Consider the following 25,637-nt stretch of genomic DNA (forward strand, 5'->3'; position numbering starts at 1 on the left):
GTGCGGTTCGAGGCCTGTTTAGCGACTCTGGAGCTCAAAACGCGTCCAGAGTTTTGGCCGCCTCCACCGGTCTTCTGGCCCACTGTGCTCCGTCTCTCTCGCACCTGTGCTGAACGCCCCCATGAGTGCGAGAGAGACGGAGCGCAAAAAGGACTCTGCAGCGTGTTTGCTCCACTGAAGGGCTGCAAAGGGCTGAAAGCTCGATAAGATTAATGGCCTATGGCCTTCTGTCGAGGGAGGGCGCGCCGACCTACGCCAACTGCGCCAACCTGCAACCCCCTGCAGCCCTCTGCTGTCTCTCTCGCACCCTCATGGACGGCCACTGGAGTGCGAGAGAGACGGAGCGAGCGGCCTTGCAAGCTCGCCCGTTTCGATTCACGATTCACCGGTCAATTATCCAAGAAGCTTTATAGATGGATGAGTCCGATAGTGTCAGAGGACGGGCGCGACCCGAACAGCACTCTCTCTCTCTCGCTCCCTTCTGGAACGCCCCACGCGTGCGAGAGAGACAGCGCAACACTGTTCGAAATGCCCCTCGAAGGATTCCAGTAAAAGCCATCCCCAGAATAGAAAGGGCGCCGGCGAGCGGAGACGAACCCGGGGCGACCCGAGCCATAAGCAGCGTCGCTACCGCCTACGCTACGGAGACGGTTCAAGCAGCGGCGCGTGCCTGGTCGGGCCGCGCGCCGCAAGGTCTAGGCCACGGGCTCGCCAGTGTCGTAAACCAGAGTCCTGCCGCGGCGTGCCGCGGTGTGGCAGTGTGCCTGCAGGCCCGCCTCCCATTGGCGGATCGTTCCGGCGCCGTATCGCCTTTCGGTGACGCAATCAAAGACGCGGCGCCGCGCAGCCAGCGCCAGCAGGAAACGGAACCAGGAATAAAACACGAAAAAAAAAATTAAAAAGGTACGGTCTGCTGGGTTTTGAACCACCGACTGGTTGGTGCCGCCACTGACTCGCTGAGGGTTTAATTGGTGGGCCGCCTAGAGAAGCCGGCTTCGGCGCAATGTTGTGAAGGTGATGAACGAGCAGTGTATTGGAGCGGAGCAGGCGAAGCAGCGCCGAAGGCCGAAGAGGCTGCTAAGATGACCAATCCAATTAGAAACACACACACACACACACACACACACGCACAGTAACACAGACCACCTTCCTTCCTTAGCGCTCCGCCGTTAACGTTCGCATCCAGCTCACAGAATGAGTCTGATTCCGGTGGTCGCTCTGTCTCTCTCGCACCCTGCGGCACCACCACGAGTGCGAGAGAGACAGAGCGACGAAGAAGCACTCTTTCGGAATCGGCATCAAGCGACACAACCGCTGACATTCTCATCCTAATCAGACTCTGCTGGACGCGCTGGCTGCAGACGGAGGGAAGTCCCACAGCGGCTTGCAGACCGGCTAGGCTCCGCCTCTCTCGCACCTCCAAGGAACGCCTCATGAGACAGACAGAGCGACGAAAGCGACTCTCGGAATCAGTCTGCTGTTGACGTCGTCGGGCATACGACGTCAAAGAGGGGCACTGGCTGGAGGACTAGACCGGGACGCTCCGCTGCATAATGCACTTCTTTCTGGTGGCGAGCCTTCGTCGTGGCCTTCGTTACCTCGCGGCGGAGATTCGCCAAAAACGAGGGAGAGAGAGAGAGAGAGGGAGAGAAAGAGAGAGAGAGAGAGAGAGAGAGAGAGAGAGAGAGAGAGAGAGAGAGAGAGAGAGAGAGAGAGAGAGAGAGAGAGAGAGAGGAAATGCGCCGCTGCGTGCTCCAGTTCGTTCGCTGCGGACATCACAGGGGACACGCCATTGCAGTGTACCCACGCAGCACGCAAGGGCGCAGATCTGACCGAACCTGCCGTCTGGCCGCCGCCGCGGCGCTTCGCGGCTCATTTCGAATTTTCCCGCGCGCCGTGACAAGTGCATCCGCCAATGAGGAGCGGGCGTGGCCAATGCAAAAGTGGTGTCGCCGTGTCGATTGGGGGCGCCCCGTGGTTGGAAGGGGGTCGGGGGCGTCCTGAAGGCTACTCGGGCGGACGCGGCGGACCACACCCACGCCAGGTGCAATCATCACCGCGCCAACAACAACAACAACAACAGCGTCATAACCCAGGTGATTTTATTTTTTATTAAATTTTATAAAGGTCCTTATAAAAATTTATTGGAGTTTTATATGATAAAGTAAGCTTTTATAAGGGCATTCGTATAAAATTTCATAACATTTTATAAAGATCTTTATAAAATTTTATAAACACCTTTATTAAATCTTATACATGACTGTATATAATTATATACAGCGGTATGCAATCTGTATATGGTTGAATGAAGCGATTGGTCATGTATTAAGTTTTATACAGGTGTGTATAAAGTTTTATAAAGGGTTTTATAAAAGTTTATACAGGGTTTTATAAAGGTTTATACAGGGTCCCTTATAAATTTTAATACAAGTTTGTACATTTCAATTAAAAGTTAATAAACATTTATAAATGTTTATAAGAACCTTTATAAAATTTTATAAAAAATAAAATCACCTGGGAACCAGCAAAAACAAAAAGGACGACGCGTAATCCGTTTTTCCCACGCCATATCCTGTCGGCGAGAGGGTGGGCGGAGGCGGGCCGCGCCCTAAACTGCCGAGCGGTGAAGCGGTGGCCATCCGTCGCCTCGAACTCCGGGGCACTCCAGCGGCAGGGAGGCAATCGGTGAGGCAGTGCGGGACGAAAGCCAATCAGAGAGGCACACACAACCTCGCCTCCCGCCGGCCGAGACCGTGACACCGAGAGAGAGAGAGTTTTTTTTTTAGTTTATAACAGGATTTATTGGGGGGTTTTTTAGTTCACAATACGGGCCAAAACGGGGAAGTGTAAAAATTTGTCACAAAAAAATCATGCTGTTTTGTTGTCTCTTGAGGTATCTTTGGTGCATGATGCAGTGTTTTACAATTTGTTAGTTTTTTAGAGAGAGAGAGGGGGAGAGAGAGGGAGGGAGAGAGAGAGAGAGAGAGAAGAGAGAGAGAGAGATTTAGTAGGTAGATTTAGTAGAGAGAGAGAGAAAGAGAGAGAGAGAGAGAGAGAGAGAAAGAGAGAGTGTTCGGCATCAAGCTGCTCCGCAGCCCCGCGAGGCCCTCATCGTGTTCCCCTCGAGTGCGCCGGCTTACTGTCGCCCTCGCTCTGCAGCCGTACGAGGCACTGGCGGGGGGAGGGGGCCGGAAAACGGAAGCCTCCGCGCCCCCGCCGCCCTCTTCACACACACAGACTAAAGCGTGCCCCGTTACTCGGCGAAGACGGCCTCACACTCTGTGTGTGTGTGTGTCACCTGACGGAGCCCTGCGCCGCCGGCGTCGTCTTGGTGTCGCTGCACTCACTGTTCGGCGACCCCTCCCTCCCTCCCTCCCTCCAGCCGCGGCCCGCCCGTTTGCCTTTCTAACCATTCTGCAGAATCGAAACGGCTTCATCTATTCTTGGTCGACGACGGGCGGCGAGTGGCCCAAGCGCTCTCTCTCTCTCTCTCTCTCTCTCTCTCTCTCTCTCTCTCTCTCTCTCTCTCTCTCTCTCTCTCTCTCTCTCTCTCTCTCTCTCTCTCTCTGAGTGTGTGTTGTTGCACGTGTTTGTGGTTTCTGAGGCGTGGGGGCCTGCCCAGGCATGGCCCAGGCCTGCCGCTTATCGAGCCGCGTTCGAGTACAAAGGCGGCCCGGCGGTTTGTCTTTCGAGCCCCGCTGAAAAGAACAAAGTTACCCTTTCAGAAAAGCTCCTCGCGCGCGGAAATGGAAAACCGCGGGACTTCCCCCTGGGTGGGCGCCTCGTTGAGCGCACGGCGCGCCTCGGCGCCTTGCGAACGTGTGGCCCGCATCAAGCCGGGCGGTGCACTTTCGACGCTGTCTCTCGCACTCGTCGTGGGGCGCTCCGCTCGGCTCCGCTGGGGGTGCGAGAGAGACAGGGCGACGAAGGAAGCAGCAGGGAGTGGCTGTCCAGAAACACACGCGGTCGCTATCGGCCCATCGGTCGCTGGTTCTAGACGGCCCGCCGCGGCGCCGACACTAAGGGACCCCTAGGGTGAAGGCGGCCCAGTGTCGCTCTGTCTCTCTCGCACACATGGGGTGCACCTCATAGGTGCGACAGAGACAGAGCGACGAAAAACGACTCTCGGAATCAGTCTGCTGCTGCTGCTGTGCGTTGGCCGCCGCCGCCAGCACTTTATGCTCATTCGCGGGGCAGCTGCGAACTCCTGAAAACGACCAGCTGCCCCGCCCGCCGCCGCCATCACGCACCCCGTCCACGACCCCTAGCGGCTGGCGTACGCACGCACGCGCACGCACGCACACACACGCACACACACACACACACGCGCGCGCGCGCACACACACACACACGCACACACACACACACACACACACACACACACACGAAGGGAACGGCTCTTAATTGCTGCTGTTCGCTCCTCGTCCAATGTCTCTCTCTCTCTCTGTCCGTGCCTGAATGGCCCGAATGGCCCGAATGTCTGGCGGTGGTTGTGCCGACTGACTCGGTTCACTCTGCTCACTCTGTTGCCGGCAGCCTTAAACTAAGGTAAATAAAAGCAGCGTGTTAGCGCCGCCACCGACGCCTCGGCTAGAGTGGCGCTTGCGTGGTTTATCTCCCCCTCCCCCTCCCCTCGGTCCTCGGTCCAGCACACTGATTCCGAGGGCCGCTCTCGTCGCTCTGTCTTTCTCGCGCCTGTGCAGGACGCCCCATGCGTGCGAGAGAGACAGAAACGCCCCACAGTGGGCCAGAAGACCGGCGGAGGCGGCCAAAACTCTAGACGCGTTTTGAGCTCCAGAGCCGCTTAACAGGACTCGAACCGACCGTGTGACCCCACCAATGAATTCCTCGTTCGGAGAGGAATCCATTGGTGGGGTCACAAGTTCGGTTTGAGTCCCATTTAGCGACTCCGGAGCTCAAAACGCGTCTAGAGTTTTGGCCGCCTCCGCCGGTCTTCTGGCCCACTGTGCGCCCCTCGGAATCAGTCTGCCGGCGTTTATTGGAAACACTCCCCCGGCCCATTAGATGAAACGGTTTTAATCTCACCCGTTGCAGCGCTGCAGCCTTATGGTTCACATCGTTCCCGAAACGAAAAAAGAAAGAACCAGAACGAACGATGCACGGACACATCCTTCATCCCTGACTGCAGACCGATTCCGAGAGTCGTTTTCGTCGCTCTGTCTCCCTCGCACTCATGGGGCGTCATGTGTTAGTGCGAGAGGGACAGAGCGACGAAAAACGACTCTCGGAATCAGTCTGCTGGCCGACATGACACCGGGTAGGCAAGGCACTTTTCGACTTCGGCCGTGCCGGTGGTACACTGGCGGTACGGCAGCCCGGCCCATAAAACCAGGACTCCAATTAAGCAAGTCGTCAAAAGGTGTTCTGACGTGTCTTTTGACGAGCGTCGTGGTCGCTGGGTAATCTAGCGAGATAAGCCCCACGAGAGTTCAAACGGCACCAATATTCAAGGTGACATAACGTGCTGCTTTGTCTCTGTCGCACTCATTGGCAGCCAGCACTCACCGATGCGGTGTCTCCTCGTTAGCCTTTTAAATCGCCCCCCAGCGGGTATCCTTTGTTTCTCTACGGACGCACGAAAATCCACAAGGCGCGACGATGACGTCAGTCAGGTAAATCCATAGACGAACAGTCTGGCAACCCACGGCACTGTCACCTCACGCACGCACACACACACGCAGAGGCAGGGGGACTGCCGTTAGACACACTCTAAGTCGCCGCGACGTAAAAGTGACTCGCGAAACGAAGCCGCGACGCGACGGTCGCGCGTGCCGGCACCACGTGTGCGCCTACACTGTACGCCGCGCGAGCCGAGCAGCGGGCCCGGCATGTAAACACACGTCCGTCCGACGCGGACCGTCACAGCTGACTGAGTGAAGTGGCGGTGGTGGCGGAAGGGGAGGGGTGAGGCGCGGCGCGGCGCGGCGGACAGAGGCGCCGGCTGGGGCGGCGGGGGTGGAGGTGCCACCGACATCAGCTCCCCCGCTACGGCCCCGCGCCGCCTCGGCCCGCCCAGCAGCGCGTCAGGGTCAAGCGCAGCAGTAATGGTCTGACCGTGCTTTCGTCGCTCTGCCTCGCTCGCACTCACGGGGCGCTCCGTAGGGGAGCGAGAGAGACAGAGCGACGGGTACGGAGCTCGGTCCGCGTGCCCCCTATCGCGCACCTCGCGGGCCCACCAGGCCCACCAGGCCCACTGAGGTCCACGAGGCTGCAGCGCTGCAGCTGGTACCCGCTGAAGCTACGCTAAGGTCGGCCGGCCCGGTGCCCGGTCGATAAACAGAGCGCTTGTCAGTGTAGGGGCCAAGATAGGGTGGCGAACGTTTCTTCACACCGCGAGGTACGCGACGTGTGAAACTCTGTGACCGGCACTTGGATAGGAAGGGAGAGGCATCGCACTGGCGGCGGGACCTCGCTGCTGTCGTCGTGGACGCGTTGGACCGGAGCGCCCGGTAGGTAGACCACCCCTCTCGCACCCGTGCAGGCCGGCGGGCGGCCCGGCACGGCGCCAAAACAAAGCCGGCTCTCGCTGCCGCCGCCAGGATTTCTCATACCGCTTCCGGCCTTAATGGCTGCCTTGTTTTGATCGCCTCTCTCGTCTGCTCGTGACTAGACGACCGGACCGGACCGGACGAAGGCATTATTTGACAGTCATGTCTGGCCGGTTATTGATCCAGCAGGGACGCAGAGCCATATTCACGAGCCTGCTTCGCTGCGGCCGCGAGCAACACCCGTCCCCGTCCCTGGCAGCGCCGGTCCTGCGTCTTGAAAGTGAGTCTGGTCCCCTTACAGTGTGCCGTATCTCCGTGCCGCGACGGAGGCGGTTACACGCGCATGTTTTCACAAAACGAGCGTTACTTCGAGGCAGGATGCCGTGGTTTGGTTATGTCGTTCCTGGCCGTAAGTGGCGACCGAGAGTGTTGGAGCGAACGTTGCACCTGTCATTGTCAGAAATGGACGGTCGATGAATCGCGTCCACTGAACAAGTGTGGTTTCCGTCTGTACCGGCCGGGGTTGTCAGGGTACTTGGGTTCAAGCTTAGCTGACAAAAACCAAGTTGGGCGATTTCACTCGTAAATTCATAACTTTTGTTTCTCGATTCTTTCTCATCTTGATCTGTATGACACAGTGTGAGATTTTAAGGGAACTTAAAGACCGTATAATTTCATCAGCGGTAAGCACCGTTACCTTGACTGATTATTTTTCTCGATCGAATAAACTGAAACCATCTCCGAAATAATACTGAAGTGTTGGGCAAGATATGGAAGTTATGATGTCTTAGTCCACTTTTTCAATTATTTCTGGAAATATTCTTTGCCGACAGGTATCAAAATTTACTATTTTCCTGTGATTTATATAATCTAATATTTTGCAGGTTTCCAGCGGTCAGAGATAGGACCCTTCATTACCACAAGACGCACAATGTCTTCTACAGGCAGTCGAGATCTGCACTATGATGATATTGTGAGCTTATCATCAAAGAAAGAAATTATCCTCATAGATGTCAGGGAACCTGACGAGATTCAAGAGACTGGAAAACTGCCAGGAAGCACGCACATTCCATGTAACTATTTTTGTATAATGTATTGAATAACTCATGTGAAAAAAAAACAAACGTTGTAATACAATTTTTGGCTTTGCTTTATTTTCAGTGGGTGATGTACCAAATGCTCTCAATTTGAATGATGGAGCTTTCAAAGAAAAGTATGGCATTGAAAAACCTGGGTTGGATGCCCCCATTGTATTTTCCTGCCGCTCTGGAAAACGTAGTAATGTTGCTCTGCAGAAAGCATTGGCTCTTGGATTCTCCAAGTGGGTCTACTCAATTTTTAAAAATCATTTGTGTCCTGCAGAAATTAATTGTGCTAATTTTCTCATTCCTTCTTTGCTTCAGTTCTCGTCACTATGCTGGTGGATGGCTTGACTGGGAGAAGAATACTAAATGATGTGTTATATTGTACAAATTTATTACTATTACATACCAAGCCAGTTGAGAGTTGACTGCAAGTTCAAGAAAATCTCCTTGACCGCATGATGTGAACCACATCCATGAGAAGCTGATGTCCATGACCATCGTGAGCTTGTTATACTCTGAGCAAGAGACTTTAATTTTGTAGTGTTTTAGTTTCTGATGTTTTTAATAAACAATGATTTGACTCTTCAGATCTTGTCACCCCTTATTGTCTTGATATCCATAATCATGGATGTACATATTTATAAAAAGATTTATTTACACATTATACACTAAACATTAGCCTTGCCAGGGCGATCATCTCTCAGCCATAAACCCATGTACATGCATTTGAATACATAACCATAATACATATAAACATCTAACTGGGAAAGTCAACAAGACCCAGATAAATAATAGTATTCAAGCTGAAATACCAATGTGGTTTTGCTTTTGTGCTTTGTTTCAGGTGTGCATAGCTGACTTGCTGATTTCTGTTCATCATTCCTGTCCCAACAAACAGGGTAAGTATTTAATTTAACCAGGAAAACTCAGTCTTGTATCTTATACTGGAAAGAAACTAGATGGATTCTAGATGGAAAGAAACTAGTGTCTCATTTTTTTCATGAGAAAATGAATTTTTCAAGTGTGTTAAATTAATGTTTGGGTTCATTGGATAGATACAACATAAAATGGCATCTTCAAAGCGTGTCATTTTGGCAGAAGATGTAAAGCTTCTGATGTCACAAGTCGCTGGACATACACATGATAAGGAAAAAAGTACTCCAGGTAGGAGCACAGATATGCATTACATAACCATGATAATGATAAACTTATTTTTGTGGTGTTGGCGTTTCATTTTGGACAGGTATGCTGAAACACAAGGATGGCAACATTTTGAAGCCCCTGTTAAAACCGGTGCAAGCCAAGACTGAAATTGAGTTCTATGAAGGAATAGCCACATCTCCACATGCAGCACTTTTATCTTTCGTACCCAAGTATTATGGGATTGGCAGCATCACTCTGCAATCCTTTAGTGAGCAAATAATCCAATGCTTGTAACCAAACAATATTTTCAGGAAAAAGCTTAAACAAAAAATCCTTTGTTATAGGAGGTGAAGTCTTGATACTTGAGGATGTATCTGCAAATTTTCAGAAGCCATGCATAATGGATATTAAGATTGGAAGACAGACTTGGGATCCATATGCTCCACCCTCTAAACGAGAATCAGAGGAGGTATGCTTACTATTGGCATGATCAATAATAAATTGCCGTTAATATTTTATAAATAATTTTCCTATTTTGTTAATAGAAAAAGTATATGGAATGCAAGAGAGATCTAGGATTTTGCATCCCAGGTTTTCAGGTGTATGAACCTGAAAGTTGGCAATTGACCAAATTTGACAAAAAATATGGAAAATCTTTGAACCAAAAAACTATACGAAATGGTATTTAGAACATAATCTATGAGCTATTGGCTAATTATAAATAATAAAGTAATGACGGTATTGCAATTTTTTTAACAGCATTTTCAACCTTTCTCAATTTGGACAAGAAGGAAAATGCTGCTTGCATAATAGAAGAATTCATCTCCCAACTCAAAAGGATATTTAATATTATATCACAACAAATATCTTTGCACCTTTACTCAAGTTCTATCTTACTGATGTATGACTGTGCGCAACTTGGCTCAAATGTAAGTACCCTATGTTGAGGAATATTTTTCAGGTCTCAGATCAAGCACAATCATTATTAATCCATTCTGTTTACACTTCCAGATAGAACCAGCTGTGTGGGCTCATGTTCGCATGATTGATTTTGCCCATACATTTACAGGAGACTCTCATGACAAGGGCCCAGACAAGAACTATCTCCATGGATTGGAGAACCTTATCCAAGTACTGTCAGGCCTAAAAAGTTGATAACAATTACTATCTGACTTAAAATTATGAGACTGATTACCGTTAATGATATACCACAGCCATTCAAGCAGCCCACACTAGTATCTTAAAGTAGGTCGTAGAAATAGTCAAGCCCTTGACCAAGCTCCCACATTGCAATCCCAATCCCCAGCTGTTCTGCCAAATCTAGTCTCATCTTGATGGACCAGAGAGTAGGAAAGTAGATGGTGTGACGGCCCTGCTTGGTTCTGTATTTGTTAAGAAATTAAATGGGAGGAAAAAGAACAATTATTTTGTGTAATGATTAGCACTGACATTTTAAATGACCATTAAACGTACCTGACTTCAACATAGTTTTCTGAAGCCTCCTTGTCCAGCTTCATTTTACCCTTCATTGACTGAACTAGTTCAATGAATTTATCACCAAGTATTGGTTCTGATGCTCCAGAGACAAAATGATAACCATAACAATTCAAACCCAAAAGAATTTTCTTTCTTCTGGGGTCACCTTCAGTTGGAACAATATGTTCAACACACTGTTTTAACCAATTCAATGGACTGGTGGGACCTGGAAAAATTAACAAAGGCCATTGATATTTAGCACTAGAGAATATTTTGAGAAATAAAATTCAGTGGTAATTAACAGAATTGGCTGACCTGGAGTTCTCATAAAGTTTGAATAGTCATAAGTCATGACAGAGAAAGCAGTCACAAATTCCTCCAAAAGATCAAAATGCTTGCTTCCAAAGACAGTCTGTGGCCTGGAAACATACAATGGATACATTTTAGTCAGCTTGAGTCATCTGTACCGATCAAAGGACGAATGCAAAGAAGAAACGTTCTGACCCTCTCATAGCAGGGATGACAAGAATAAAATCTTTTTCCAGCTCTTTCAGTTTGTTTGACAAGAGTTCAATAAAGTCAACAGCAAGCTCCACATGCCCTGAAGCTATCAATTGTATCCAGCCTTCCAAAACAATACCATCAAATCCATATTTCTGTTAAACAAAAATTTAATATAAATGTTAGAAGGATGAAGCCAAAGCACTTTACCTTGAGTAACAATATTTTTCTTCAAATCTCATTACTGTCACCTACCGTCACAACATTCGTTATTAATTTAACAATTTTTTCCCTAGCTTTAGCATCTTGTAACTCTTGGATTTGTTGAGGAAGCCATCCATCAAATAATAATCGTGGAACAACTGTTTAAAAGAAATAAGAAGTAAAGCAAAGATGATATCCATAGAATTAAACCATAGCTCCAGTAAACAAAACCAAGCTTACTTTTAGCCCCTTTCCTCTTCACCTCTCTCATCCACTTAGCGTCAACGTCATGAGTGCCAGTTATTTTATACTTCATATCAGCATTATGGCGAAGTTGAAGCCATACAGGCGATATATGAGTAAACTTGTGCCCCATCCATTTGGCTATATCATACCCATGGTTATTCCACTACAAGAAGGAAAAGGACAATGTCAATAAAGCGTCTCCAGGTATCGTCATTGGTAAACTAAGTATTCTACAGGATCCACTTACTGGAGTAACGAATCCTAAAGACATGCCATGTTGTAGTCTGCCTTCAGTGTTCTCTGAGCATCTGAAACTGTGCTGAGCTGCCATGTCTTTGTTGCGAGGCATAGAAACAATTAGATTTTCTCTTAGAGCACCATTAAGGCAGACATCCTGGGGAAGCAAAGAAAGAAACGCAGTCAGATATGCAACTCATTTGAAGTGCGAGACCCATATGTCAACGTACCTCTTCGCCTGCAGTTGTTGCTGATGTGAATGCAACAACGGCACCAATCAAAATGAGAACAGTGGGAAAGCCCATGATGAAAATTACCTGAAACAAGAAAATGAAGTCATCTCAAAGAAGCAAGTGTATAATCATGGCAATCAAAGGGTTTTCGAGCTTTGTTCAATTCCTTTCAAGTCACTAGTGACGTTGTCACGAAACAAACCGTCACACCGTGCTTGAAGAGAATCGCTCCCCAAGGCTATCAAGTCCAGGTACAGCAAAATAAGATGACAAGACACGTCGAAACTAGACTCATTGCGTTCGCTTTCCCTTAAAAGTATCCCCTTACCGCTGCATTTGTGCTTCGATTATCAGAAAAAGCCACTCACTTGAGTGCTTGAGTGCAGTCTGCAGGCAGTCGCCGTCGTCTGCTATTGTTTACCGGCAACTGACAGAGGGGAGAAACGAGTCACTACTGTCAGTTGTTTCCCTCTGCCTCTTGTTGTTGTTTGTTGTCCTGGCTGTCTGCTGTCCCACTTGTCAAAATGCCAAATAGTATTGGTCATTGATATTGGCGGACTGGGAGGACGTTCACTGTCGTATCAGTTTTCAGTGGTGCCCCATCCTGCCCCACCTCTCTGAACTACGATTATGATCGTCTACTTGTGGCGAAAACAATGAGCAAAGGCAGGTGCAGTTACAGTGCAGGCACAGGCAGGGGCGTTGCAGGATGCCGGCCTGCTGCTACCGAGTCGTAGTGTAGGCTTTTGGCTGGAGAAAGAATACAGACTCATTGAATGATTTCAGTTGAACATTTCTTGGTCGATGATCTTCGCCAGTGTTGATTTTGACTGACAATATGTCAATGACCAGGTTATGTTTACCTGTTGTGGGTTTGAATGGATTTTCCATTTCGACATTCCCCCTTAACAACCTAGGTAGAGATTCTGTCTGACAATGTACAGATAATCTAACTTTTAAGTGTTCCTTTATGTTTTTTTCAGCATCAACTATGCAGAAGCCATCTATGGAGCCTAGATTTGCAGGCATTACATTTTTCGCGACAAGTCATGTTGGCGATGTTTGTGGAACAAACGGGCTCCCCCTCACACCCAACTCTATCACCATCTATGGTAGATCTCAAATACTTCGTACATTCTCACATCCAAATCTTTGCGCCTATTTGGACATTATTAGAGGAAAACATGGTTTGTACTTTCAATTGGTACTTTTGACCAATGAGTATGTATTATGCTGTCCATTTTCTGTTATGAAGTAATTTTGTTCTTTTCCAGAACGAACAATGATAGTATTGGAGTACTACGCACTTTCTCTTTCTTCGGCTCAATGTTCTATTTCTGAGCAGGGAATTGTGAAATTGTGCCAGCAAACTTTACAAGCTCTTGCATACATCAATACTTTTGGAGTTGTCCACCGTTGTTTAGCTCCAGATAATATTCTCTTTGATTCAAAGGGCAATGTAAAACTGTTCAACTATGGATTATACTATATGACTGGGCAAGGAGGAGATGTGAGCTTCCCTATTGGGTATGTTATACCTTTTCAAGTTGTTTAATTTTTTTTGGCCGTGATGGGAGTGTGAAGAGACTGTAGATTTTCTATGCTTTCGTTTAGAAATCCTCGTTACACTGCTCCAGAAGTGTTTCTAGTTGATTCACAAACTGTTTCTGGGCCCAAAGTTGATGTTTGGTCATTGGGTATTATTCTAGCAGAATTAGCTCTTGGAGTGGGGCAACTGTGGCCAGAACTGAAATTAGCTCAGCTTATGCGCAAAGTTTTGAGTTTGATTCATTGTAACTCTGACACCTCAGTTCTGTCCCGTATTGCTCGTGAGCATAGCTGTTGGACAAAATATGAAGTAAGTGTTTAGATTGAGAGTAATAGTTTCTTCTTTTGTTGCTTGCTATGTGTTTTAGTTTTAATTCATCCCATTTTTCTTTTAGAGTCTTCCTAAGAGCCTTGTTGCTTTGATAAACAGTTGCTTGCAACTCAAACCCTCTGACAGACCTACCCCTGAGGAACTGTTAAAACATCCTGCTTTCCTTGAACATGATATAGCAAATTTAGAGATACATCCCTTTGAAAGGTACATAAATATTAGTCTTCAACTAGATTATTTTAAATTATATTTCTTTTCTGTAAATTTGTCATCAATTTATTTTTCAGAGTTGAAGGAGTGCGTGGTAAGGAACATGCACTCAGTAGCCTTCCTTTGCAAGAGCTGTTTTATTTGTGGCGCCTTGCTGGAGGTGATGTCCAGGCCGAGTTGAAGAAACAAGGTTTAATTCGAACCATGCCTACAATTTTATCAGTTCCTAGGTACTCAATTTTTTATTTGGTGTTGTTGTCATAATTGTTGCAATTTTCTTATCTCATCTTTTCTTTTTTTACTCGTTCTTTACAAAAACCATAAAAAACTATCACCTAAAGAGAACGAGTATTGTGCTCAACAGAGAAATGTGGTGATGTGGTTCATCTCGAAATCTATTACACATAAAGCCCCCATATTCACATGATTTGATACATTTTGTTATTGCTAACAACAATACTATGAGGTGTTTTTTCAGTTTCTATGTAAAATTTTGAGAAAATCGAGTTTGAATGGCAGAAATGATGAGTGTAGAAAATTGTTTTACAAGCAGCTTCTGTTGCACATTTCTCAGTGAAAATGAAGATAAAGCAACACTTTTTGGTGATGAGTTTAAAGCTTAAAGTGCGATTAGAAAGTTCTCTTAGAGGTTTTTTCTCATTATTTATCTAAAAAAAAGAGATATAGAAGGTTTTACAGATTGAAGTAATGGGTGTTTTAAAGTGATTGTAACTTCATAATATTTACCCATAAGGTATGTTTATAAGTAAATCAAAGTTAAAATTAAACATGTATAACCATTTCGTGTTAAAGTGACTAAGTTTTGTCAACATATAAGGAAAGATATCGCTTTATACCATAAATTTGAGGTTAATGGTCATAAGGAGGTGTGACGATGGCGCCATCTATTGAGACAATAATGAGTTGAATTCTTTTGTTCACCACCTTGAACGAGACTAGGGACTTCCCGCCAAAGGCGGAAACCAATCACGATGCTTGAATGTCAAATTATTTTAAAACCTTTTTGGAGGGCAAAAGAGAATTTATGATTTGCAGATGTCTACTTCACTTGATTTCAAAACGCACAAACTCATCTCTCATTTGTTTCTGGTGAACCACATATTGTAAAGAACGAGTCCTCCATTAATATCAAATACTTTTGATATTCCACAGTTTTTTTTCTTCTTATATTCCTTGGCTTCTTGTTTTTTGTGTAACAGACTGGTTTTATTAGAGGGCAATATTCTTGGGAAAAGGCGTGACCAGACTTCCTTATTAGATTTAAAAATCATTCCCTTGTCTCTTGACACCCTTGCTCTTCGCCTTTCAAATGTTCCTGTATCTGCTTACTATCCATTGATTGAGACGAGGTGAGTTGATTGATTGTTGAAATTTTTGAAATGTGACCCCATTATGCAAATACCCATAATACATTTCACTGCTTCAAACAGATCTGAAATAATTCAAGATGATGATGAGTGTGATGCAGCAAACCTGCCATTAATTATTCGTGAGCGAGACACAGAATATCAGTTCCGCCGCATTGTCCTTTTCCGAAGACTTCTTGAAGTAAGCTTGGGTCTTTCTCCAACTTTTTCTCCTTTTTTGTCATAGTTTTGTCATTTTTAATGTTATTGAAATCAGGGCTACCCATACACAAGATCTGCTATAATCCGTGAAGCACGGAGGGACATTCCTCCACTGTATCGAGGTGCAGTCTGGGCTGCTTTGCTGGAAGTTGAAGGAGACATTGATGCTCATTTTATTGAAACAGATAAAGAAACACCTACCCACACAGATCGTCAGGTACAAATTAAAGGCAATAGGAATGTTACAAAGACTAGTGCCCGTACATTTGCGGAAAATATTTTCATTGTCATGTTTCTTGCAGATAGAGGTTGACATACCAAGATGTCATCAATATGATGAACTTCTTTCATCTCGTGAAGGCCACAGAAAATTTAAACGCGTATTAAAAGCTTGGGTGGAGACAAACCCTCAGTATGTTTACTGGCAAGGTCTTGATTCTCTGTGTGCTCCATTTATTTATCTAAATTTTAACAATGAAGGTAAATAAATTTTCATCCATTATTCACTATTCTGTACCAACCATGAATAATTTATGCAAAGTTTTCTGCCCTCCTCAGCTAAGGCATTTGCCTGTTTGTCAGCATTCATCCCTAAATATTTGCACAGATTCTTTCTAAAGGACAATTCAGCAGTTATCAGGGAATATCTTGCAAAGTTTACTCATATTATTGCTTTCCACGATCCTGACTTGTCCAATCATCTCCAAGAAATTGGCTTCATCCCAGACCTGTTTGCCATTCCCTGGTTTCTCACTATGTTTTCTCGTAAGTTCTTTGTCTGTTATTCTAGTGCAGCTGTTTTTTTTTGTTTTTTTTCCCACAATGTTTTTTCTTTGCTTTTGGTTCAGATGTATTCCCACTCCCAAAGATTTTGCATCTGTGGGATCAATTACTCCTTGGGGATGCGTCTTTTCCCCTGTATGTTGGTCTTGCAATTCTCCAACAACATAGGGATGCATTGCTTTCCTCTGGATTTAATGAATGCATTTTACTATTTTCTGATCTGCCTGGTAAGTACAGTACATATTCCTTATTCCTTTTTGGATCCTTTTAGGGATCCATCTCTAAAGTAGACAACTTAAAATTTTTTTCTTTATGTTTTGTAGAAGTGGACATTGAGCGTTGCCTCTCTGATTCAGTAAGTCTATACTGTTGTACTCCAAGAAGTACAACATACAGACAACATGAACGTGTCGTTGTTAAGACACCTTCACAAAAAAATCGACCTCACCATCCCGATCTGGTAAGTAAAGACAAAGATCTCTCAGTAAGTGCTGAGTTTTATTTCAAACACCAAAATCTTATAAGATGATATTTTTTTTACTGCAGGAGATGAGTGCACAAACTGTTGCTGAACTTCAGGCAGAATCCTGTCCACGTATTAGTGGAGCAGATCTTCTAGATCTGTTAGACGCTGTCAAATTCCCCCGGCCTAAAGTTCTTGTCATAGATGTACGAGGCCCAGAATTGTATCCTTAACACTGTTTCCACAGAAAGTTTGTGCATTGCTCTTGTATTTTTGTACTTTTGCCATGGTATTTCTTTAATCAGAAATTTCAGATATAATATTGGCAGTGCTCCTGGTAGTATAAATATACCTCACACTCGTTTTGACTGGACAGCTGAGATTCCTCAGCTACCAAGCTGTCCTGAAGCAAATACATTACTTCAGAACCGTGGGAAAATATTGGTTGTGGCAGGGCAAGGGGACTCTCCGCAAGCAGCACAAGTAAGATGATTCACATGTGTTTTGGCTCTCAAACTCATTCTTCAAATGTGTACTTCATTTTCATTTTGTTATGTTTTAGGTGGCGCAAGTGCTCTTGCGCAGTGGTCTCCCGCGAGTTTGCATATTACACCGAGGCATTGATGTCCTTCAACTGGGAAATTTGCTGACAAAACCTTCCAGTACCTGATCTCCTCTTCATCGCCATGCTGGACACCCAATGCACTTTTTAAGAAAGGTGTTCGGCATTGCTGCTGATGGGAAACATAAATAAAGACAGGATATCTAAGGCATTCTTTTCTCAATATCCAAATAAATGTATATGCATGTTACCACTTTGTTATTTTTATAATTTATATCCAAATCATGTGTTCTAATTTCAATGATGTGTGTATCTGTAATGTGTTCAAAAATGAAAAATGTTAATCTGTGTTTTCTAATGGAAACATTTGCATTCCATGAAAGGGAGACCTTTAAATGTTATTCATCACAATTATTTTTATACATTCTACTGGATTTGGCAATCCAGTCTAAATATTGAGCGGCATTTCAAGTTTTCCTCAATGCCAATGGTGAAACGGGAACAAATTAGCTGTGATAACTGTAAGTGTGAAGAATATCCCAGTAATAAAAATATTTTCTAATAGTATTTCTTTCTACAATTTTTTTTTCTCCCTTCGTCAACTACTTTGCTCAGCACTGGAGGAGGGAAAGCCAGGTGGCACGGTTAAGATGCGGGGAAGGCCAGGCTAGGCCTAAAAGACACTTGGCCCTAGAGAGCCAGGAAAGGCAGCGTGACTGCATTGCTCAAAAATGGCGGGAAGGGAAGTGAGAAAGCCGGTCCGCGAGCATCAACCAACACGGACGTGAATGTGAATCGGGCGGTCCTTGCACACACGAGCCGAGCGTCGCCGAAGCGGCCCCGGGCGCTCGGCTTCGTTGGGCACGGGTCGATAGGCCCCGGGCTGCGTCCGAGAGGGGCAGCCCCGTCGCCGCCCCCGCCGATGGTACTCGAGCCCTCCGGCCTCCGAGGCGAGGCGGCCGACTCGGACGCCACCCGGCAGCGCCACACCACCCCCCGCCTGGGCCGCCCCGCTAGCCCCGCTAGTGCGTTGTTGCTTCCTGGCTATTTTGCAGTTTGTCACTGGAAAACAAAAACACGGAGGACGGCGACGTCTCCAGGTGGACCCAGTGCCGCGGGCGTCCAGGTGGCCAGCGGGGCACCGACCGCTGCAGCGTGACCGCGCACTGCGCGTCCAGGGGCTCGGGGCAAGCTCTCCCTGCTCTTGTCGAGGTTACGGCGGCCTTCTTGATGGTGAGTAGAGAGAAGCGAGTGCTCTGGTCATGCCCCGGCGGCGCTGGCAACGCGCAGACAGCTTGTCTCCTCGCTGGCGCGCCGTCCACCCTGGGCCGACTCGGCACCCGGGACGTCGAGCCGGACCCGAAATCGGAAGAACCCTGCGAAACCCATCGCGGAAACAGTCCCCCTCCCCCTCCCCCTCTATTTCCACCACACTTCCAAACTCAAACTGTGACATAATTCGACGATACCCACGGGTTGTGCGCTTCGCGCCAGTTTTAAAAAAAAAAAAAAAAACTCAAAGCCCCTGCCAGCCCGAAACGGCAGCCTAGCCCGTAGTGGTAATGGTAATGGTGAGGTAGGCAGTCCCGTCACGCTCGCGAGTCGAGCGGTTTGCCTAAGCGCGTGCGAGCAGGCGCTTGCGCTGTACGAGTTGAGCAGTCCGAGACGAGCACGGACTATGTGTCTTTTAAGTACTCGAAAGCACAGTTTGAGCGCAATTTGTTGATGCTGGTCGCGAACTTTCAGGATGACTCGGGTGAATAATCGCGCGCTTTCTGAATCGTCAGCCAAAGCAGCCCGCGTCACCTGGGGCTTTCCTGGGCGATGATTTTTAAATTTTCACATCGTGACGGAGTCAGAGAGCCCTTTGTGATCGGCTTCGACGGGCGATGAAAAAGGCGAAGCGTTTTTGCATTTTCTCCCCCCTCGTTTGCTGGCGATCGAAATTGCCCGCCCCTCGTCCCCGTGACGCCAATTATTGAACAACTGTCACGGCGACGGCGGCGCCGGCACACTGGCGGGCAGACATTGCCTTTGGCAGCGCCGGAATGGCGTCCGTTTTATCACCGTGGCTTATTGAAATTTCGCAGGGAAGCAAAAACGTCAAAGTGATCATTACCTGCTTTCGGCATTTAAAAAGAGAGTGGGAAAAATGGGGGCTTTCCAGTCACGCCCGCGTGCAATTTTGGCGTCTTGTCGGGGTCGAAGATCACGCGGGAACTCATCCGGTCATTGCTCGCACAGTAGGGCACGACCACACTGAAAGCGGTTGCAAAAAAAAAAAAAGCTGAGAAGTGGCGGGAGTCGAACGCCGGTTTCCGGTCTTCAGTACCGGCGCCTTAACGCGCTCGGCCACGGCGACCTCACCGCTTGCTGCTTGTTCCAGGTATAATGCGGCTGCGGACGGACCCCGCCCAGGCGGCCAACATCGGCTATGCCTACCGCACGCCGTCCAGCGGCTGGGCCGCGCGAGTGCGCCACGTGCTCGTGCAGTTCAGCGACTACTTCAGCGAGTTCAACCGCTACATCGCGCCGGCCTACCACCACGACCGCTGCGAGAGGTGCGCCCCGTGGGCCAGGAGACCGGCGCTGGCGGACAAACCTTCAGACGCGTTTTGAGCTCCTGAGTCGCTAAATGGGTCTCGAACCGAACGTGTGACCCCACCAATGGACTGCTCTCCGAACGAGGGATCCATTGGTGGGGTCACGCGCTCGATTCGAGTCCTGGTTAGCACTCTGGAGCTTAAAACACCCCTAGAAGAGTTTTGGCCGCAGGGCGGGCCTCATGCAGAGTCTCTCCCGCTGGGGGTAGCGGCGGGGCAGTCGTCGGGGGTCCCTACCGCCCGGGGTATAGCTGCTGCTGCTGTCCCGCAGGTCGGTGCAGATGCGCCTGTACACGATGCACAAGCGCGAGCTGATGGTGGTGATCCTGACGTTCGTGGCGTGCGTCTTCCTGGCCGTGCTGGTGGGGCTGTGCGGGCCGCCCATCACGGCGCAGAGCGAGATCCGCGCCACCAGCCTGCGGCCCTCGCTGTCCCCCCAGGAGCTGGCGTCCGCGTCCACGCCCATGGTGCTGCGCACGCCCGCCCTCAAGTCCTACCACCAGCAGCTGTGGCTCATCGCCAAGCTGCAGACCGACAACGTGGACGGTGAGGACAGTGGAGCACAGTGGGCCAGGAGACTGGTGGAGGCGGACAAAGCTCTAGATGCGTTTTGAGCTCCAGAGTCGCTAAACAGGCCTAGAACCGAACGTGTGACCCCACCAATGGAGAGCAATCCATTGGTGGGGTCACACGTTCGGTTCGAGTCCCTTTTAGCGACTCTGGAGCTGTAACCGCGTCCGGGGTTTTGTCCGCCTCCACCGGTCTTCTGGCCCACTGTGGGCCGGGTCGGTTTGTCGACACTTTGAAAGGGGGCGGATGAAAGAGCGTGGTGCTCCGACTGCGCAGACGAGCTGTACGACAGGGCGGTGCACATCGGCGTGACGGCACACGGCATCATGGAGGACCACCGGCCCGTGCTCATCCTCAAGGCGGACCGCGGCCACAACCGGTACAGTCGCGCAAACAGCTTGACTCCGGCACGGCTGCAGTTGAAAACAATCCGAATCTCTCTTTTGTTTTTCAGGACGCGGCACCTGCACTGCAAGCTGCAGGACTGCGAGGAGGTGGTCATCATGCACCTGGGCTTCCTCGCCTACACGCACTACATGGTGGAGATCCGGTTCTACGGCCTGGAGAGCCACACCTTCAACGTCAAGGAGATCACTTTCTACGTGAGTGCCACATTTTTTTTTTTTTTTTGAAATAATAATAAACACGCGTTTTGTAACTAACGCCGATTGTTCGGTCCAGTTCCGCACCTACAACCCGGAGTTCACGCAGATCGAGATCTGGTTCCGGCTCATCTTCCTCATCATGACGTTCGTGGCCATGGTGCGTAACCATTGCCCCCTCCTCAGCGCGGCGCCTCTGTCCCTGTCCGCTCAGTGGGCCAGAAGACCGGTGGAGGCGAACAAAACTCTAGACGCGTTTTGAGCTCCAGAGGCGCTTAAACAGGCCCCGAACCGGGCGTGTGACCCCACCAATGGACTGCTCTCCGAACGAGGAATCCATTGGTGGGGTCACACTTTCAGTTCGAGTACTGTTTAGCGATTCCGGAACTCAAAACGCGTCTAGAGTTTTGGCCGCCTCCACCGGTCTTCTGGCCCACTGTGGTCCGTCTCATCAAACGCTCGTTGCCTTTCTCCCTTCCGCCAGATGATGTATGCCCACGCCCTGCGCAAGTTCCCCTCCCACGACTGGTCCATCGAGCAGCGCTGGCTGTCCCTGCTGCTGCCGCTGCTGGTGTTCTTCAACGGTGAGCCCAACCCCTCCCTCCTCGATAACTCGTCAAACTCGGGGGACAGGACGGATCCGGCTCGTGGGCGTGAGGGGGACGGCTAGCTCGACAAAAAAAAAGAGGGATCCGACTTTGGGTGTTTGTATCTCCTCAACGGCGAACGTTTGGGAACTCCTTTCTCTTTGAAAATCACACATTTGAAACTAACTGCCACGCGGCGCTACTCCACGTGCGACGGACTCTCGGTGCCGATTTGGCGGACGAGCTTCGCGCGCGGGGTATCGCCAAGGCCGTTTCCCCTCCGGCAACACGGGCGATCCGATCCACCCACGCCACGGGCGCGGCCGCGTAAATTTGGTTTGGTGTCTTGCCAGCCCGATGGGAATCCAATGCGCTGTTTTTTGTTGCTGTTGTTGCAGACCCGATATTCCCGCTCATGTTCCTGACGAGCTCGTGGGTGCCGGGCATGCTGGACGCCGTGCTGCAGGCCACGTTCCTGTGCGCGCTGCTGCTGTTCTGGCTCTGCATCTACCACGGCCTGCGCCAGGTCGGGGCCCACGCTGGAGTTGCCAGAAGACCGGTGCAGGCGGCCAAAACTCTAGACGCGTTTTGAGCTCCAGAGTCGCTGAACGAGACTTAGAGCTGAGCGTGTGACCCCACCAATGGATTCCTCGTTCGGAGAGCAATCCATCGGTGGGGTCACACGATCGGTTCGAGCCCCATTCAGCGACTGCGAAGCGCAAAAACGCGTTCGGAGTTTCGACCGCCCCCTCGTTCTTCTGGCCCACTGCTCAAAGCCTAGTCCTTCCACTGAGACTCACCGACGAACTTTTGTTTTTGCTGCTGCATAGAATGAGCGTCGCTGGGGCTCGTTCTACGCGCCCAAGCTGCTGCTGGTGGGGCTGCTGTGGCTGGGCGCGGTCGTCATGGCCTCCTGGCAGAAGTGCAACGAGCTGCACGACCCCACCTTCAACCACCGCGTCGACGCCGCCGACTACAACGTGAGGGACAGGGCATGCTGGCGTCGCTCAGCCTCTCTCGCACTCCTGGGGCGCACAGTGGGCCAGAGACCGGTGGAGGCGGCCAAAACTCTAGACGCGTTTTGAGCTTCAGAGTCGCTGAACAGGCCTCGAACCGAACGTGTGACCCCACCAATGGATTGCTCTCCGAACGAGGAATCCATTGGTGGGGTCACACGTTCGGTTCGAGGCCTGTTCAGCGACTCTGGAGCTCAAAACGCGTCTAGAGTTTTGGCCGCCTCCACCGGTCTCTGGCCCACTGTGGGGCGTCCTGTGTGCGAGAGTGACAGAGTCCCGGTTGCCTACACCGTGCGTCTGCTTGCAGGGCTACAAGGCCTTCCTCATGGCTGTCGGCGGGCTGTACGCGGTGTACCTGCTGTTCCTCATGCTCAGGGCGTACACGGACCTCCGTTCGATGCCGTTCTTTGGTAAGCCCGCGAGTCCGCTTCACTTCAAAACCAAGACAGAAGGAAAAAAACCGAGGGTTGATTTTTAAAAATGAATGTGCGCAGACATGCGCCTGCGCTTCCTGACCTTCTTCATGATGGTGGTGATCGGGGTGACGCTGACGCTGGCCGGCATGCGCTACGGCGCCGGCGTGCTGGAGGACGACTTCGTGTCGGAGCTCAGCACCACCTACACCAGCTCGGCGCACTTCATGTGCTTCTACGGGCTGCTCAATTTCTACACCTTCGCCATGGCCTACGTCTACTCCCCGGCCCAGATGCAGCCTCATGGTACAACAATAATTTTTTTAAGAAATTCAAAAAGGTTTTGAGTGCCTACGCACATTGAACCAGAAGACTGGTGGAGGCCGAGGGTGGAGGCGGTCGAAACTCTAGACGCGTTTTGAGCTCCAGAGTTGCTAGGACTCGAACCGAACGTATGACCCCCCACCAATGGATTGCTCTCCGAACGAGGAATCCATAGGTGGGGCCACACGCTCGGTTCAAGTCCTGTTTAGCGACTCTGGAGCTCAAAACGCGTCAGTCTAGAGTTTCTCCGCCTGCGCCGGCCTACGCCACCACCCGTGAGCTAACGCGTCCCCCGTTGCGTTCCGCAGACCAGGCGCTGACGAAGGACAACCCGGCCTTCTCCATGATCAACGAGTCCGACGAGGAGCAGGTGCTGTACGGCTCCGACGACGAGTGCCGCCGCCCGCTCAACCTGTCGCGCTGCAACGAGGCGGATGACAGTGACTAGCGCGCCGACAGAAATATCTTTTTTTAACTCAAAGAATAGCGGAGTTTTGTTCGGAGGGAGTGAGTCAGGTTGCCCGCCTAACTACAGGCGGGTTGAAGTGGCGGCTCGCCATAAGGGCTCCCCAGGGGCGGCCCCCAGGGGTGGACCTCCTGACACCCTCCGCTACGCCGCTACGCCCCGGCACACTCATTCCGAGAGTCGCTGTCGTCGCTCTGTCTCTCTCGCACCGATACGGGACGCGCCGTGAGTGCGAGAGAGACAGCGCGACGAAAGCGACTCTCGGAATCAGTCTGCTGGCGCGGGGCAAAGGCCTCGCGGGGCGGACGGCCTAGGACGGCCCGGCCGGTACTCTGAGGAAAACTCTTTGAGCATTAGCATACACGCACAGGCCGGGCGTTGATTTAAATATCAGGGGCAGGAATTAAAATTGGAGATCCGCGCTGGAGCCCCGCCCTGCCCGCCCTGCTGCCTGGGGCGTGCGCGTTTTTGTTTTTCGCAGTGGAGGGGCCGGGCGCACAGTGGGCCAGAAGGCCGGTTGAGGCGGACAAAACTCTGGACGCGTTTTGAGCTCCAGAGTCGCTAAATGGGAATCGAACCAAACGTGTGACCCCACCAATGGACTGCTCTCCGAACGAGGAATCCATTGGTGGGGGTCTATGTTCGTTTCGAGGCCTGTTAAAGCGACTCTGGAGCTCAAAACGCGTCTAGAGTTTTGTCCGCCTCCGCCGGTCTTCTGGCCCACTGTGGGGCGCGGACTTCGGGAAACTGGGTGAATCACCGGCCCTGTGCGAAGGGCGGTGCGAGATGCAGACTGTTTTGCTGTGATGTATACTGCGGTAAAGATGCCGATGTGGTCGTCGAGGAGGAATGCCTGACACACCATTTGGATATAATTTGTTTTTAAAAAAATCGGACTGTCTTCTCTTCTCTTCCGTTAGTCTGTTTTCTCTCTCTCTCTTTCTTTTGAATGTTAATTGACGTCACAAAGCAGCCTTGCCGGGACCGGTCCTTGAGGGGCGGTGGAGGCGGGGTGTCGTCATCAGTGTTATCCGTGTGAACATGTCATTACCTCATAATTTATTTTGTTAATAAACCAAACCATGAAAAGTTAAACTGGCGTCTCCTTTTATTTTCCCTGGCTGATGATGCGTTCGTGAAGAGGTGTTTAGTGAGTTGGTGACAAGGACCCACTTTTGACACTTTTCGAGCAAATAAAGATGAAGCATAGCTCGAACGAATATCCGTCCAAAGCACTAGAAAAAAATGAAAATGAAACAGCATTCCAGCTAGAATTCGAACGGTTCAAAAAATTAGTGAGGCAAAACTAAAGCAGGGATTGTTTTTTATTTCACATTTACGCGACCGCGACACCAAAATTAGGCTATTTAACCGACGAAATGCAAAATAAACAACGCAAACGCTACTTGAAAGGACCGTAACGACCCATTTAAGCGATAGGCAATCATTATGGCGAGAAATCCATACACGGGCTGGAGGCTGCGGCGGGCGGGGGCTGCTGGGGGACGGGACCTCGCGCAGGGGGTGGCGGTGCTGCGGGCGGTGCTGGGGGTGGGGGGGGGACGCCAGGCTTCTAGGCCAGGGGGCCAACGGCAGCCAGCGGCCCCACCCCGGCCCGAGGCGCGGCCCAGGGGCGTTGCAACGAGATGAGAAAAGGAGAGACTCAAAGGCAGCGCGTTGGTGAGCACGAGGCACGGAGCGGGGCCCTTGGCGGGGCCCGTCCCCGAGCGGCACGCTAAACCGAGTCGGGGCCGTTACGTCATAGGTGGACGCCCCCCCCGGCGGCGGTGCTCCGAGGAACGCACAGTGGGCCAGAGGCCGGTGGAGGCGGACAAAACTCTAGACGCGTTTTGAGCTCCAGAGTCGCTAAATGGGACTCGAACCGAACGTGTGACCCCACCAATGGATTGCTCGTTCGGAGAGCAATCCATTAGTG

The 25,637-nt window shown here is 49.9% G+C and overlaps 5 protein-coding genes across 10 annotated transcripts; 4 read left to right on the forward strand and 1 right to left on the reverse strand.

The window, feature by feature from the left end:
- Positions 1 to 6,451: 6,451 nt before the first annotated feature.
- LOC117646859 (inositol polyphosphate multikinase) lies at positions 6,452 to 10,220 on the forward strand. Of its 3 annotated transcripts, none has more exons than XM_034388140.1 (8): positions 6,452 to 6,470; positions 8,439 to 8,493; positions 8,650 to 8,758; positions 8,838 to 9,005; positions 9,082 to 9,206; positions 9,283 to 9,418; positions 9,497 to 9,666; positions 9,749 to 10,220. In XM_034388140.1, exons 3-8 carry the CDS (start codon positions 8,662 to 8,664, stop codon positions 9,890 to 9,892), a joined length of 840 nt encoding a protein of 279 aa, XP_034244031.1. In that variant the 5' UTR covers positions 6,452 to 6,470; positions 8,439 to 8,493; positions 8,650 to 8,661; the 3' UTR covers positions 9,893 to 10,220. The 3 variants fall into 3 exon arrangements, with proteins under 3 accessions (XP_034244031.1, XP_034244029.1, XP_034244030.1); XM_034388138.1 differs by lacking the exon at positions 6,452 to 6,470 and adding an exon at positions 6,655 to 6,789; XM_034388139.1 differs by lacking the exon at positions 6,452 to 6,470 and adding an exon at positions 6,840 to 6,895.
- LOC117646860 (thiosulfate sulfurtransferase/rhodanese-like domain-containing protein 3) lies at positions 6,800 to 8,181 on the forward strand. Of its 2 annotated transcripts, none has more exons than XM_034388141.1 (4): positions 6,800 to 6,918; positions 7,394 to 7,582; positions 7,671 to 7,830; positions 7,913 to 8,181. In XM_034388141.1, the coding sequence occupies exons 1-4, from the start codon at positions 6,888 to 6,890 to the stop codon at positions 7,962 to 7,964; spliced, it is 432 nt and encodes a 143-aa protein (XP_034244032.1). In that variant the 5' UTR covers positions 6,800 to 6,887; the 3' UTR covers positions 7,965 to 8,181. The 2 variants fall into 2 exon arrangements, with proteins under 2 accessions (XP_034244032.1, XP_034244033.1); XM_034388142.1 differs by lacking the exon at positions 6,800 to 6,918 and adding an exon at positions 6,934 to 7,192.
- On the reverse strand, positions 9,562 to 12,131 carry LOC117646858 (chitinase domain-containing protein 1). Of its 2 annotated transcripts, none has more exons than XM_034388137.1 (9): positions 12,003 to 12,131; positions 11,632 to 11,718; positions 11,412 to 11,558; positions 11,159 to 11,327; positions 10,970 to 11,076; positions 10,718 to 10,869; positions 10,529 to 10,632; positions 10,211 to 10,439; positions 9,562 to 10,119 (listed from the first exon to the last, which is right to left on the reverse strand). In XM_034388137.1, exons 2-9 carry the CDS (start codon positions 11,704 to 11,706, stop codon positions 9,978 to 9,980), a joined length of 1,125 nt encoding a protein of 374 aa, XP_034244028.1. In that variant the 5' UTR covers positions 11,707 to 11,718; positions 12,003 to 12,131; the 3' UTR covers positions 9,562 to 9,977. The 2 variants fall into 2 exon arrangements, with proteins under 2 accessions (XP_034244028.1, XP_034244027.1); XM_034388136.1 differs by having other exon boundaries at positions 11,963 to 12,073.
- A 35-nt stretch (positions 12,132 to 12,166) lies between these two features.
- On the forward strand, positions 12,167 to 17,687 carry LOC117646857 (TBC domain-containing protein kinase-like protein). 2 transcript variants are annotated; one of them, XM_034388134.1, is made up of 16 exons: positions 12,167 to 12,300; positions 12,618 to 12,821; positions 12,909 to 13,161; positions 13,249 to 13,492; positions 13,578 to 13,720; positions 13,801 to 13,953; positions 14,944 to 15,093; positions 15,175 to 15,292; positions 15,368 to 15,529; positions 15,615 to 15,792; positions 15,871 to 16,077; positions 16,161 to 16,322; positions 16,419 to 16,555; positions 16,642 to 16,781; positions 16,873 to 17,041; positions 17,121 to 17,687. In XM_034388134.1, the coding sequence occupies exons 1-16, from the start codon at positions 12,291 to 12,293 to the stop codon at positions 17,226 to 17,228; spliced, it is 2,538 nt and encodes an 845-aa protein (XP_034244025.1). In that variant the 5' UTR covers positions 12,167 to 12,290; the 3' UTR covers positions 17,229 to 17,687. The 2 variants fall into 2 exon arrangements, with proteins under 2 accessions (XP_034244025.1, XP_034244026.1); XM_034388135.1 differs by lacking the exon at positions 12,167 to 12,300 and adding an exon at positions 12,340 to 12,486.
- A 427-nt stretch (positions 17,688 to 18,114) lies between these two features.
- Positions 18,115 to 24,201, forward strand: LOC117646895 (transmembrane protein 181). Its single transcript, XM_034388199.1, has 12 exons — positions 18,115 to 18,353; positions 19,507 to 19,681; positions 19,995 to 20,269; positions 20,570 to 20,672; positions 20,748 to 20,895; positions 20,975 to 21,055; positions 21,380 to 21,479; positions 21,881 to 22,008; positions 22,313 to 22,462; positions 22,806 to 22,908; positions 22,993 to 23,217; positions 23,544 to 24,201. The coding sequence occupies exons 2-12, from the start codon at positions 19,512 to 19,514 to the stop codon at positions 23,681 to 23,683; spliced, it is 1,623 nt and encodes a 540-aa protein (XP_034244090.1). The 5' UTR covers positions 18,115 to 18,353; positions 19,507 to 19,511; the 3' UTR covers positions 23,684 to 24,201.
- The last annotated feature ends 1,436 nt before the right edge of the window (positions 24,202 to 25,637 follow it).

Source organism: Thrips palmi, unplaced genomic scaffold, assembly GCF_012932325.1.
Source record: "Thrips palmi isolate BJ-2018 unplaced genomic scaffold, TpBJ-2018v1 HiC_scaffold_2, whole genome shotgun sequence".
Classification (NCBI taxonomy): Eukaryota; Metazoa; Arthropoda; class Insecta; order Thysanoptera; family Thripidae; genus Thrips; species Thrips palmi.

Coding starts and splice junctions, on each gene's coding strand:
- LOC117646860 (XM_034388141.1), top strand. CDS start 6,888: ATGCCGTGGTTTGGTTATGTCGTTCCTGGCC. Junction 7,583..7,670: donor AGGAAGCACGCACATTCCAT/GTAACTATTTTT, acceptor CTTTATTTTCAG/TGGGTGATGTACCAAATGCT. Junction 7,831..7,912: donor TTGGCTCTTGGATTCTCCAA/GTGGGTCTACTC, acceptor TCTTTGCTTCAG/TTCTCGTCACTATGCTGGTG.
- LOC117646859 (XM_034388140.1), top strand. CDS start 8,662: ATGGCATCTTCAAAGCGTGTCATTTTGGCAGAAGATGTAAAGCTTCTG. Junction 9,006..9,081: donor CATCACTCTGCAATCCTTTA/GTGAGCAAATAA, acceptor CCTTTGTTATAG/GAGGTGAAGTCTTGATACTT. Junction 9,207..9,282: donor CTAAACGAGAATCAGAGGAG/GTATGCTTACTA, acceptor TTTTGTTAATAG/AAAAAGTATATGGAATGCAA.
- LOC117646858 (XM_034388137.1), bottom strand. CDS start 11,706: ATGGGCTTTCCCACTGTTCTCATTTTGATTGGTGCCGTTGTTGCATTC. Junction 10,633..10,717: donor GTCATCCCTGCTATGAGAGG/GTCAGAACGTTT, acceptor GTATGTTTCCAG/GCCACAGACTGTCTTTGGAA. Junction 10,120..10,210: donor GAAAACTATGTTGAAGTCAG/GTACGTTTAATG, acceptor TAACAAATACAG/AACCAAGCAGGGCCGTCACA.
- LOC117646857 (XM_034388134.1), top strand. Junction 15,293..15,367: donor TTTTCCGAAGACTTCTTGAA/GTAAGCTTGGGT, acceptor TATTGAAATCAG/GGCTACCCATACACAAGATC. Junction 16,556..16,641: donor GACCTCACCATCCCGATCTG/GTAAGTAAAGAC, acceptor TTTTTACTGCAG/GAGATGAGTGCACAAACTGT.
- LOC117646895 (XM_034388199.1), top strand. CDS start 19,512: ATGCGGCTGCGGACGGACCCCGCCCAGGCGGCCAACATCGGCTATGCC. Junction 19,682..19,994: donor CACCACGACCGCTGCGAGAG/GTGCGCCCCGTG, acceptor GCTGTCCCGCAG/GTCGGTGCAGATGCGCCTGT. Junction 22,909..22,992: donor CCGTTCGATGCCGTTCTTTG/GTAAGCCCGCGA, acceptor GAATGTGCGCAG/ACATGCGCCTGCGCTTCCTG.